This window comes from Anser cygnoides, chromosome 15 (assembly GCF_040182565.1).
Source record: "Anser cygnoides isolate HZ-2024a breed goose chromosome 15, Taihu_goose_T2T_genome, whole genome shotgun sequence".
Classification (NCBI taxonomy): Eukaryota; Metazoa; Chordata; class Aves; order Anseriformes; family Anatidae; genus Anser; species Anser cygnoides.
Window position 1 is genome coordinate 1,696,370 of NC_089887.1, and position 12,806 is coordinate 1,709,175.

Sequence of the window (12,806 nt, forward strand, 5' to 3'; positions counted from 1 at the left end):
TTTGGTGCTTGTCGTCTGCTACCTGCTTGGCGTTGCAGCTAAGAAGGCACGGTAATGAGAGCAGAGCTGACAGCTACGAGGACACGGGGCAGCCTCAGAGCAGCTCAAGCCATGCTCTGACACGCACAGCTTCTGCAGCTCTCATTTGAGACACGTCCAGCTCTGCTTCCAAAGGAGCTCTCCCAGCTCAGCCATTCCGTTATCATTTCTCCCCATGTTGCACAACACTGCAAGATTCACAGTGCAAGTTCTGGGGGAAAAAAGGGTCCTGATGTTTGCACAGCAAACGTGGTATTTGTAGTACGATATTGAAAATGAGGAACACCTCGTTTCTTAACTGAACACAGCAAATATCAACCGGGTCCTTGGATTCTAAAGAAAGATGTCACCTGACATAAAGGAGATTTGAGAGACAGATTAAGACGAGAGATTTTTATTATAATGAACAATCATGGGCCCAGGACTGTGCAGTGCAAACACAATAAAATGGCCTCCCTGACAGAGATTGTCATCTAAATAGAAAACACAGGAAAAGGCTGGTGAACCTGCTATTTTTATCCCCATTTTGCAGAAGTGGAAGTGCAGCTACGGAAGATGAAGCGACTTACCTAGAGCCTAGCAAGAAGCCTATGGTCAATGAAGAACTGAACTTCTGAGTCTCCAGCCACGTGTTCCAGCCATACGGGCCTCACCTTGTGTATCTTGCGCAGGGCGTTATCTTTTACCCCCTCTAAGAAGCATCACACGAAGCACAGCCACGGCATCCACTTTTTCACATTACTGCTAGCTAGGTGTCAGTGATAGGGGAAGCAGGGAAAGCTTGGCTTTGCCTGACCAAACTTGGTGTTTGAAAGGAAAGTCCCCTAGCATCGACTTGAGTTTAGAGCTAAAGCTCGGTGTTCTGGATAAAACAGAAGCTTTGAGGGAATGCATGAAATAGCTGCCTGGTGTCTACTGTGAGAAAGACAGCAATTTAACTCAGCTGTTTCCTTTCTTGCAGATGTGCAAATTCAAAGCAAAGCTCCCATGAAACTTCTTGGGATTTATTCCTGTATCTTGCCATGCAGAAAGGCCGTTTGCATCCCTGTCTCTCAACAGCAACAGTGTTGTTAAAGTCCTAACTGTCCTCTGATCTTCCTTCCAAACCCTCTTTTTTCCATAAAGCATTCAGAGCAGATGACAACTGCATCAAACAATCTTGATCCTCCTGACTAAAATGTTCATGACTGCGTATGTTTGCCCTTACCTGTGTTTGCTCTGTGCAAAGCTCCATTGGTGCTTAGGCTGTGCGTGCCTCGGTACTCTGCTCTCCTCTGGTTTTGTACCTAGAACAGTTCACGGTGAAAGCAAGCACTGCCCTGTGTTACACAAACAGTGCTCTGTATAAGGAAGTGACTGTTACAAAATTATCAGATAAAGCTCCTTTACCCTCTCCCATCTGTTAACTGCTTGTTTGAAAAGCCAAGATTTATCCAAATACAACCAGTTATGGGCTGAAGAGCAGGTAGGAAGCAAGCTGGAAATAGCATCCAGGCAGTGGTTTTTTATACTTCCAAGTGCAGACTTTAGCTGCTGGCGTAAAAGTAACATCTCTCTCATCTGTGCAGTTATAGAAGAAGTACTGCACACAGCCACTAGTTTGAGAAGTAACTGAAGTCACCAAAATCTCACGCAACCCACAAGAGGGACTGGAGCAGCTTGCTATTTTAAAGGAGTGCAAGAAATGCTAAAGCCAAATACAAGCTTTGTTGCCCTCTACTGTTTACTTGGTTAAGATGCAAAGCAAATTTTCTTCATAGCCAACAGAGATCTGGAAAGAACACTGCGGTAACAGACAACAGAAACCAAGAAGCTAGAGGGTACGTGATATTTGGGATGGAAAACCTGAGACCAGGAGGAAACTTCTACACTGGGTGTGCTCTAAAGGAAACTCAAAAACCCACAGTAGCACAGAGCACAGGAACAGAGGCCACCTTTCAGCAGCAAGGTCACAGGAGCAGAACTCAGCAGGCCTGAGTGCCAGGGCCACTGCCCTGCTGCGCCAGCTGCTGTGAGCCCAGACGAGTGCCAGGGTAACTTTCAGGGCTGTACCAGCTAGCATCCATTAGCCCAGCGTGCACAGACAGGATTGCCACACATCAAAGGGAACAGAAAGTTTCAAAGCCTGGCAGACAAATATTAGTGTTGCTTGTTTGTCTTTGCTTCTGCAGACATTAATCACAAAAATGAAGAACTGATAGCAATGCCAGATACCAGTGTCAGGACGGATAAGGGTGCTGAGTCCCACTGATCCTCAGTTGGTAAGAACCAACCTTTGTCGCAGAGTTTTGTGGCCTGCAGTGGTTTCTGACTTGCAGCAGACTACGCTGCATCCCAGCTACCACCAGCTCTCAGCTCCCTCAGCTGTCAATTAATCGTGGATTGCTGCAGACACCCGAGCTGTCTCTGTGTGAGCCGGCGAGGAAGCAGCAGTGGTGTTCACACACACCTCCCTGCGGGACGTGCCAACCCAGGTCAGTGCTCCAGCTGACCACAGTGCTGACCCCTTCCCTCTGACAGTCCTGCCTTTCTAACTGACGGCTTGCCTATGTGCTGGTAGCTGTGGTTTTGCTTAACCTGCTTGATTTCCATTCTCTTATTAAACCACAAAATCAAGAGCTGACTTCACACAACCTTATTGGCAGTTTCTACTGACGTGCTTCCTCCCGACTACAGAAAACACTGAGCAGCTCCTCTCCATCGCTCAGACAAAAAGCCTGAACAGCCATTCCGGGAATGGAAAAAAAATGCTGCTAGGAAGGGGGAAAACAAACAAACCCACTACCCTCTCCAAGCCTGAAAAACTCCAACAGGAAGAAATATCACACACAACCTGTAATAGGCTGGAGACACATGCAAGCAAAGCCACTCCTGAGGATCTTACTGTAAACAGGAGACTGTATACACCCAACACACTGCAAAGGAACAGCTAATCCCTGGAAAAATGTTAAAGGCACAGTGCTGCTTCCGTCAACATCTGCACTTGCCACTTACTCAAGCAACTCTGCCTCCCATTCATGAAGAAAATTCCCTCGTGGCTCCCTGCTCTTTGCTTTTAGGAAAAAAAAAGTCAGCTATGAATGGAACCCAGTTTGTGAAGTCAGTAAGTCCTCTGACAAGCTGAAAGGTTAGCCAGGTGCCTAGGACACAGAGCAGCTCTTGAATAAGGTCTGAGAAGCTCCTCAAGCAGCACCTGCTCCTGACTGTGCTTATCTTGCAAGGGTTCCTCGTGCTGATAGGAAGCAGCTTTCCCTTTCTGGCCATGCATGGCTGTTCAGTGACTATGCAGTTAACAAGCATCGCCCTCCAGTGGGTGACACCCCCAACTGCCATCTTGCTCAAATTCAGCAGGATTTGAGCTACTCCCAACTGTAATGCTACCTTCCATGCTGTTAGAAGCACAGCACAGAAAATCCCCCCCCCAGTCCCCAGAGAAACTCTGACCTGACGGACAAGGACCTGGTCTACGTCGCTGCTGTTTTGTAGCCTTCACGTTCTGAAGAGAATTGCAGCAATTCAGCAGCACAACGGAAAAAGAACCGGTTGCAGCCCCACCTTGTCTGATCAATACACACAGAATCACACAACCTCGGCTGAGCTCAGTAAGATATCGGCATGCAGAAGGTTGGACACGCCAGCGCACCCCGATGGCTTTTCATAAGGCCTCATGCAGTAGGGAAGCCAGGAACGAACTCAGTTGCTTTATTATTTTCACATAAACAGGAAACATAATTTGAATACAGATTTTTTTTAAAACTAGATTTAATCAAGTGCATTTAGGAGAGAATTCACAATTTTCCCCTTCTTTTTATGTACACAAATACAAATATCTTCAATAGAAATTCTATATATAAGATTAAAACTTTAGATGTGTTATAAACGAGCAGCAAAAAAATAAATCCTTTCTTGGACAGTCAAGTCCACAGAGATGTTATGCCTGAAAAACACACAAGCCAAAGCTCTTCTGCAAAGCCATAAATAGGAGAGAACAGAGAACTCAAGCACGTATTTTACCAAATGGCCACTTAGCAAAGTTACAAACGGCCCTAGTAACATCCTGGTAGCCACAGCTCGTGGCATCGCTGTAAGCAGGCATTTGCTACAGACGCTCGCTTCGTTTTTTTTTTTTTCTTCTTTCAAGACCTGGACAGAGGCACGGTGGAAGGCTGCCGTCCTCCTGCCCATCACCAGCTGCTTGCCTGCAAATGGCAGCAGCAGTCCTGGGACTTGCCAGCAGAGACCACGTGTGCTTGCACAAACAAGTGCAACTCTAACCTGGCCCATTTTCAGCACTAAGATGAAATAGGACAAGACAGGTGCTTTACCAGCCTCCACATTTATACTGAAGCAAATTAGCACGAAATCTCACAACCTGCTCTCATGAGCAATGAAATTGTTGAGGACAGATTAGAAAGGAACAGAAAAATGATCCCTTAGGACAACTGCGTCCAGCAGAAAATGCTTGTCCACACCCATTGGCAATTTAGGCCAAGCCTGACAAAAGGGGGCTACAGCCTTTTTGTTGGTCCTCACCGCACTAGTGGATACCTACGTGCTTCATTTTGGGAATTTTCATTACTAAAAAACAAGAACTAGGGGCCTGAATTTATTTGTTCTAAGAACCTCACCATGCCAATAGGGAATTTTTCTGAGCACTTTTAATAATCTACTTAAATCCCTTGAAGTAAGAAGTCGGATTGCACACTTCGTGAAACACTTATCAGATTTGTTTGGTTTATGTTTAGGAATGTTATTAAATAAAACTTGCTAGAATAACCAGTCCATAAAACGTGTCATACTCTTTTAACAGGTTCAACTTGAAAAGATTTGAACGTGCCATATATCTTCCAAATATATTTCCAAAGTTCTGATTGCTTTTCTAAACACTAAGGAGCCCCACGTACAAAGGTTTGAAGATCAAAGTTCTCAGCTGCAGACCGTCATCACCCTAGTACTGTTATAAAATTACCATTATCATCCAACTCCCACTCTATCAGTAAATTTAAAAACATTCTGCAGTGCATCAAATAAGGAAGCTTACTAAAACACACCAGAAAAGCTCAGTACAGAAGGAAGCAGCCTCTTACTGTCATGGTTTGTGCAAACTCCTGCAAACTTTCACTGCCAGAAATGCAATAAGGGCACGATATTCCTATCTATTTTAAGAATTTGAAAGTATTTGGACTTTTTTTTTATATATAAACTGTCTCTTTAAAGAGACGTGCATTTATACACGTTGCGGTGTAAATCATTTACGCTGCTATTGCACTTTCATCTGAAATTCACACTTACATATCAGTAACACTGATGCAATATAGCTGACCTAGGGCAAACACCTCTAACATGGATTCTGGCCAGTATCTATAGAAGGAATCTACCTTAGGGACTCCTTCGAGTCTTCTGTGCAGTAAATACTATCTAAAGCTGACAATACAACCCTAAGCTGGACTCAAAAACTGAAAGGGGGGTTGTAAAGTCCTTTTGTTCTAGGGAGACTTTTAGCTAGGTGAAAACACAAGAATGTCAAACAGGTCAGCAAATCCCAATCAAGAATTTCAAAACACAAATGACATCTCAGAAATACCATATGCTAAACAAAACTGAATACGCTTCATTACAGGTATCAGTCTCAGACCGTTACAGCTATTTTCACAACTGACAACAGTTCGTAGCAGAGATGAACAATTATCTGCTTTAAAAGTAAGAAGTAGTAAGAAACTCGGTAGGCCTTCTTGTCATACTGCTTCTGCATTCAAAGAAAATAAGCAATCAATTTAAAACATTTGAATTTCACCCAGCTGATACTTCCTTCCATTTCGTGATTTTTTTTTTTTGTCTTGTTTTAGGTCACTTTTCTACGATGTCATCTTACATAAGTTGAAACGCAGAAATAACATGAGAAATCAAGGTTCCATGACTTTAGCACTTAAACGTACCTGCTTTCAGAGCTTGTAGCAAAGCAACTGAATGAAAGTTTAACAACAAGCACTGGAGATGTCTGAAGAAGAGCTCAAGGGGTACAGACCTGGCACAAAACACAGTATGAATTTGCCCTATCAGAACAGAAGTTAAAATGACAATTAAAAATGCATTTTCTACAACATCAGGGTAGTGCTTGCAGACAAACGTAAAATGTCACAAGGCAGTCCTCTAGAACAGTGTGCAGGAAAACGAATTCTAGTCACAGAAACAAGCAAATGCCCCTAAAATAAGGAAATGTTGCAATGAAGAAGTCTTCACAAGTTTGTCAGTAACTTAACTTCACAGGTTGCTGGAATTCCTGTGCCAAATGTAAGGCCTCAGTCCCTCAGATGATGCATTTGATACGACCATTTATCAAAATGCTATTAGGATAAGATTTTCAAGCCGGCTTTCAGAATTGGTTTCACCTTTATTTTCACAAGCCGTATCAGTCACACACACAGGCGCACCAACACACGTATTTACTCGCACATCTCCCTGTAGTGACTCAACACCAGAGTGAATTGGTCTGTTAGATTTCAGAGCAGTCTCTACGGATTAATCACAACTACCGTCTTTCCAACCATCTCTCCAGCGCTCATCCACACGAGAGCAGTCAAATTCAGACTTCCCCAGTTTCCTGTTCACTTCATTATGAAGAAGACACAACCACTGGGAGAAGTTATTTCTGTTGCTAGTATCAGGCTGATTTGTTCGCAACCTGCAAACAGGGAAGAGGAAACAAGTGTTACTGCTTTACAGTCACCCATTTCAATACCCAAAGAAGGCACATAGCACACAGACAGCCAGTCTCTTGCTGAACATTTTTTGCCATGTGATGCCTACTAAGTCGCTACCTAGGTTTCAAATATTTTTGCCTGTTCATCACCCCCCAAAAAAAATATTGAAATTTTTGATAAATATATTGACAGTAACAGGGGTAGAAAACTTTACCAAACATCACAGCCTATTTCAGTCTTTGCTTCCACTGCTGTGGTTGCCAGTAAAGGGGCTCTTCTGAGATATAAGCACACTTGCCTACTGAAATCTGAATTATTCCAAGTCGCAGTATAATTCCACGACTGAGGGCAAGTCCAGTTTGAACCAGGAAGACAATAAAACAACCTTGGGGAGGCCTTGGAGGCAGCATACAACCTAACAGCACTAGAAAAGGTATTTGTTTTCTGAATAAGTGTGTCTTTGATCTGTGCAGTGGAAGAAACCAGTTCAGGTACCTATAAACCCCAACAGCAGGAAGAGCTGCTAATATGCAAATACCTGCTGCAAGCCAGCACTTCAGGCCCCTTCACCAGCTACCGGGAAAAAAAAAAAAAATCAAAGAGGCAAATGACCTTTCCCTCAGATCCTCAGCACAGTGCTCACAGGGGTAAAACTTGGAGAAGAGGTTGATGAAGTCTCTCATCTCCTTCTGCTGGGTGCTGGTGGGGCGGTCGGGGTAGTAGGCTGCCATGGTGTGCAGGAAGGCCCAGGTGTTTCGGCCCAGCTGCTCGCTGTCCAGGGGGCAGTCTGGGGGTGGCTCCTTCTCCTCCACCACAACCTGCAGCAGGAGAGAATCCGAGAGTCACAGAACGGCCGAGGTTGGAAGGGACCTCTGAAGATCATCTAGTCCAACCCCCCTGCTGAGCAGGACCACCTAGAGCACATTGCGCAGGATGGCATCCAGGCGCGTTCTGAATACCTCCAGAGAAGGAGATTCCACAACCTCTCTGGGCAGCCTGTCCCACCCTCCCAGTACAGAAGTGCCCCCTCATATTGAGCCAGAACCTCCTGAGCTTTTTTTTTTTTTTGTGCCTGCTGCCTCTCGTCCTGTCACTGGGCACAACCGAGAAGAGTCCAGCTCCATCCTCTTGACAGCCCCCCATTACACATTAACGAGGTCTCCCCTCACTCTTCTCTTTTCCTGGCTACCCAGGCCCAGCTCTCTCTGCCCGCCCTCCTACACCAGGCGCCCCAGCCCCTCGCTATTTTATTAGCCCTACGGCTTAGCCCTAAGCGAGGGTTGTGAGGGGACATCAGCACCGGGGGGCACAGCCCCTTGACACCCCAGCACAGGGACAGCGGCCGAGCTGGGGGCAGCCCCTGCCCCGTTCCCTCCCCCGGGGGGGGGGGCAAGAACCGGGCCCGCGGCCCCAGCGCCCCCGGGGCTGTGAGGGGAGGCCCCGGCCCCGCCGCCTCACCCCGCCGCCCGGCGCCGCCCGCTTCCTCTGCTCGCGGAGCCAGCTCTTGAAGTCCGTGCAGGCCCGGCACGGCTTCTTGGCCGGCTCCTCCGCCCCGGAGCCCGCGGCGCCGGCGAAGGGGAAGGCGAAGGGGCCGCCCTCAGCGCCCGGGAACGGCGCTGCCCCTCGGCCCGGCCGGCCCTCGCTGGGCGCCGCCATCTTGGCGCCGCGGTGCACCCTGGGCCGGGGGAGGCCGCCGCGGGAGGCCGAGCTGGGGGGGGGGGGTAATAAAACATTTGGGGGGGGTGTGGGGAGGGGCAGGGTCTGCTTCGGGGGATGGGGAGGAGGGGGGGGAGTCTTTCATACAGGGCTGGTGACACGAGCCCTCCCTCCAGTGCTCTGTAAGGATACAAACGTGTGCACCTGTCTGTATATGCGTTTACTGTGTATTTACCATACGTACCCAGGCCAGTCTGTATACGTATTTACAGGTTATTCACCATACATACCCAGGCCTGTCTGTGTGAATATTTACAGGTTATTCACCATACGTACCCAGGCCAGTCTGTATACGTATTTACAGGTTATTCACCATACATACCCAGGCCTGTCTGTGTGAATATTTACAGGTTATTCACCATACGTACCCAGGCCAGTCTGTATATGTATTTACGGGTTATTCACCATACAGACCAAGGCCATTCGTATACATATTTACAGGTTATTCACCATACATACCCAGGCCTGTCTGCGTACATATTTACAGCTTATTCACGCTACAGACCAAGGCAAATGTTCAGTTTCCACAGCCAAGCCCTACATCTAGCTACTGCTACTCCAGCCGGGGCAAAGCTGAGCCACTGCAGCACCGCGATGCTGTGCCTCAGCCAGAGCCCGCTCGCCCTCCACACGATGACACTGAGTGTCCTCCGCACCGCCTCGGGGGCTGCAGCAGCTCTTTGGGGGGCCACAATACCTGGGGGGCCACAGCAGCTGTGCCGATGCCTGTACGCAGCACACAGGCCCGGCCAGGACACCCAGTGGTACGGGGCACTCTCCTACATGGCAGTTGTGGTGGTGGCACCTCAGCACCATCCCGTGACACAGCCGGCACCCCAATCTGGAGAACAAACAACTGTTTGACCCAGCCTGAACCCGTGCACCTGCAACAGGATGTATCCATAACCAATTTTACGTTTTTTAGAAACCGTCATGTGCTCGTGTCCCGGTAAAATTATACCAAGGAGGGATTTGCCCAGACTGTTTGCACATTATGCAAGGGTAGAGCTTGCCAAGGACATTTCCCCCAGGTCTCCTGTGCTGAGTGGATGTTCAGCAGCTTTCCTTTTATTCCTGTTCTGGCGATCCATGGGGGTTGCAAGCACACCGCGGCTGCGGCTCAGCTCAGGTGTGACCCTGGGCGGTGGTCCCGCACAGCACCAACTTCAGAGCTGTTCGCTGCCCCTTGGAAAGGCAAAGTAGCTGGGGTGTAGCACCGTGCTGGAAGTGAACATAAGGCTTGCAGACAATTAATTTGTGGGTGCCACTGCCAAAAGTGTATCCTCTGGCCAGCCTCTGAGACAGAGCAGTGTTGTGAAGTTCTTAATGGGGATCCTGAGAATGAAAAATCAGAAGGCAGCACAGGGTTGCTCTTTTCTTTCTATTTGGCTCGATGCCGTCATGCCATTAGAGATTTCCAGGCCACAGGATACATCTCCCACTGTGGACAATGCACTCTGGAACATGGAGTTTGTGCCCATTTCCACTTCTCACCTCTGTGTCCTACAGACCAAGTGAAAAATACAGAATTTTGTTTAATACATGCAAATGTACAGCCGGGATGAAAGAGAGATGAAATTTCATCTTAAGAAATTTCGTATCAGCTGTCTGGGATAGTTTTTTTGACACACACAACCTCTTCTTCCCATTCAGGCAGCACCAGCCCTTTTCGTGTCCCTTCAGGCAGTGTTGGTGTGCCTATGGAGCAGCTCTAGCCTTCTGGAAATGGCTGTACTTCTCCACATCTTGTTTCTTCCCGACTGTGTCACAGCCTATTTGAAGTGCACCTTGAGACTTTTCCCTGATGTTAAATTAAATGCTGTTGTGCTGCAAATTCTGCAAAGACACAATTTGTATGAAAGGTGCTAGAAAAGTACTTCTCATTTTCTGTTCTTATCCTCTGATATATTTAACACAGCGTGGCATAACATTTTTAGTAGGTAATGCATCATTTTAGAAAAATGCTTCAGAGACTCGCCTTCAGAAAAGATTTCAGACTTAGCGTGCTTTATGTGGAAACGGCTGATATGTTTCCTGGTCTGCGTAGTGCTGAGCTGGTGATCTGGATCTCCATTCTTGGGCCTGGATCCATTTTTTATATTTGCGATTTGATGAGAACATTTTGTTGCTGATATTCGTGTGGGAGGGAGAAGAGAGATGCGTAACTGATTACAACTACTAAAATGTCTTTGTCTGAAGTTATAGACAACAGTATAAATTTCATACACGAAGGAAAGACCTAGTAAGAGAAAATATGTTCTTTATATTTGTTTTCTTTGTACACCAATAAATATTTAAATGACATTGATGACCTCATTCTTTTTTTTTTTTTTTTTTTTTTAATTCTGAGGAAAAGGTATTGTGGCATCTAGAAGAGACCAGGGGAAATTCCTACAGTGCTTTACTCTTCAGCCGTTAGGCAATTAAATAATTGCAGAAATGTCTGTAAGACAAAGCAATGTCTTTGAATGGCTGTTAACAGTCTGTTTGCTTCCTCCACCGTGATTTCATTTATATACTTAACTAAAATGTAAGCAAGATTGATATTTATTTGAAAGTAAATAGTTCATAAACTGTAAAGAAGCTGTTGCTTAAGGTGGGATTGGTACTCGGTGTTGCTCCCCCTGCATCTTTTCTGGCCAGCTGTAAGAGCAGACCTGGCTCTCTAGGAAAAGCTGCTCCCAGTTTTCTGTGTTTAGCATCATCTCATTCCAGAGCTGAAGAGGAAAAGCATGGAGAGATGCTCACGCTCAGATCACACCAAGGAAATCCACTCTCCTGTCTGACTGAATCCAGGCGCAGAGCCTGATCTACCTTCCTTCACGGAGCGGCGGGGCCATCCCCTGCCCTGCCCTGCGGCCCCTTTTCGTGGGGTGGCTCTGTGCTGGTCTGTGAGGTGGCTCCTGGGCTGACCAAGGGGGCTGCATCCAGCTGGGGCTGCGGCACAGCTCGAGGAGCTCCTTTTGGAGGACTCCTACTCCAAATCTAGTGCAGACCCTTGTCTAGTGCTGACACTTGTCACATCTCCGCAGTGAGCTTCGGTAGGCTGGGCTGGTGCATATTCCCACCTAGCACTTTGACTGAGGAGCTGGCGGTGTAATAAAGCCTGTTGCCAAGAATGTGTCTAAAAAGCCCCCTCGTAAGAGCAGTGGTCTCCTGCGACAAGGACGGAAGCATCGCCACGTGCTGCCCGGCTGAGGCTTCCTCACTCTGACAGCCGGTGCCTCTGGGCACTCCTGGGTGGGACTCCGCTAACAGTGCCCCTATGTTTTATTTAATGTAATTGTATCTGCAAGACAGGGCTCACCGAGGTCTGCCAGACAGGTACCTCTTCTGAACAGCTGCCTGATCTGTGGCTGGAATAGGGTAACGTGCAGGGCTGTAATGACACTAATTACCAGGAAGCACTGGTAAACCCTGAACGTGAGAAAACGTGAAGGGTGTGTTTGTGTTTCTCAGAGGAAGGCTGCTGTTTGATGTTCTGCCCTTATCTCCGGCGGCCACTAAACAAGAGCTTGTGGACTGGCAGCTGACGGTGGGTGCACGGGGGAGGAAGAAAAAACGGGAGATGATCTGTGCCGGAGGCCAGGCACGGAGCCCACTGCTCGCCCTCGAGCCAGCCAGGACTGGGCACCTCCAAGCCCCGCTGTACAGCGGCAGCTCCCGGCGTGCAGGGGAGCAGGGTCTGAGAGCAGCGGCAAGGCAGGCAGGAGCACAGGAGGGGAGACCCCAAGGAGGGGAGGCCCCGAGGAGGCTCCAGGCAGTTCTGCCAGCAGCTGGACCCTTAGCAGTGCGCACGTGCGTGTGGGTATGGTTATGTCTACAGAAAAGCTGCTGATTTTCACGGATAACTAGCACAATTAACAGAGAGATGAATCTCTGCTACCCTTATGGCCCACTTTCTAGGTTACAACAGGGTTGTACGGAAAGGTAACACCCAGCCCAGGCCGCCTGCTGCCCTGCGCTTCTCTCTGTTGCTGTGCTTGGAAGTCAGGTTGTGACCAGAGAACAAGGAGTGATGTCTGCAAAGGCTTTTGCTTCATCTGGGAATCTAAACAGCATCGACTTTTCGTGAATTTATTTAGAGTGCTTTGGAAAATTTTCACAGACTGGTTGAGGTTGGCAGGGACCTCCGGGTCCATCTGGTGCAACCCCTGGTCCAGCAGGGCCACCCAGAGCTGGTGCCCAGCACCACGTCCAGGCAGCTTTGGGAGATCTCCAAGGAGGAGACTCTGCAACCTCTCTGGGCAGCCCTGTGCCTCTCAGGATTTACCCCATATCTCTCAGGATGTTACTGTGGTTTTTCTGTGATGGTTTATGGATACTTCCTGTTGAATATAACTGTTGCCC

The 12,806-nt window shown here is 47.8% G+C and overlaps 1 protein-coding gene across 1 annotated transcript; it reads right to left on the minus strand.

Annotated features, from left to right (window-relative positions):
* Positions 1 to 3,720: 3,720 nt before the first annotated feature.
* On the minus strand, positions 3,721 to 8,424 carry GFER (growth factor, augmenter of liver regeneration). The gene is made up of 3 exons (XM_066977352.1): positions 8,199 to 8,424; positions 7,353 to 7,558; positions 3,721 to 6,721 (listed from the first exon to the last, which is right to left on the minus strand). Exons 1-3 carry the CDS (start codon positions 8,394 to 8,396, stop codon positions 6,559 to 6,561), a joined length of 567 nt encoding a protein of 188 aa, XP_066833453.1. The 5' UTR covers positions 8,397 to 8,424; the 3' UTR covers positions 3,721 to 6,558.
* Between the last annotated feature and the right edge of the window lie 4,382 nt (positions 8,425 to 12,806).

Excerpts from the sequence above, each read along its gene's own strand:
- GFER (XM_066977352.1), bottom strand. The coding sequence starts at position 8,396 with ATGGCGGCGCCCAGCGAGGGCCGGCCGGGCCGAGGGGCAGCGCCGTTC. Across the intron at positions 7,559-8,198 it reads GGGCGGCGCCGGGCGGCGGG|GTTGTGGTGGAGGAGAAGGA; the intron begins GTGAGGCGGCGG and ends CTCCTGCTGCAG. Across the intron at positions 6,722-7,352 it reads GCTGAGGATCTGAGGGAAAG|GTTGCGAACAAATCAGCCTG; the intron begins GTCATTTGCCTC and ends CCCTGTTTGCAG.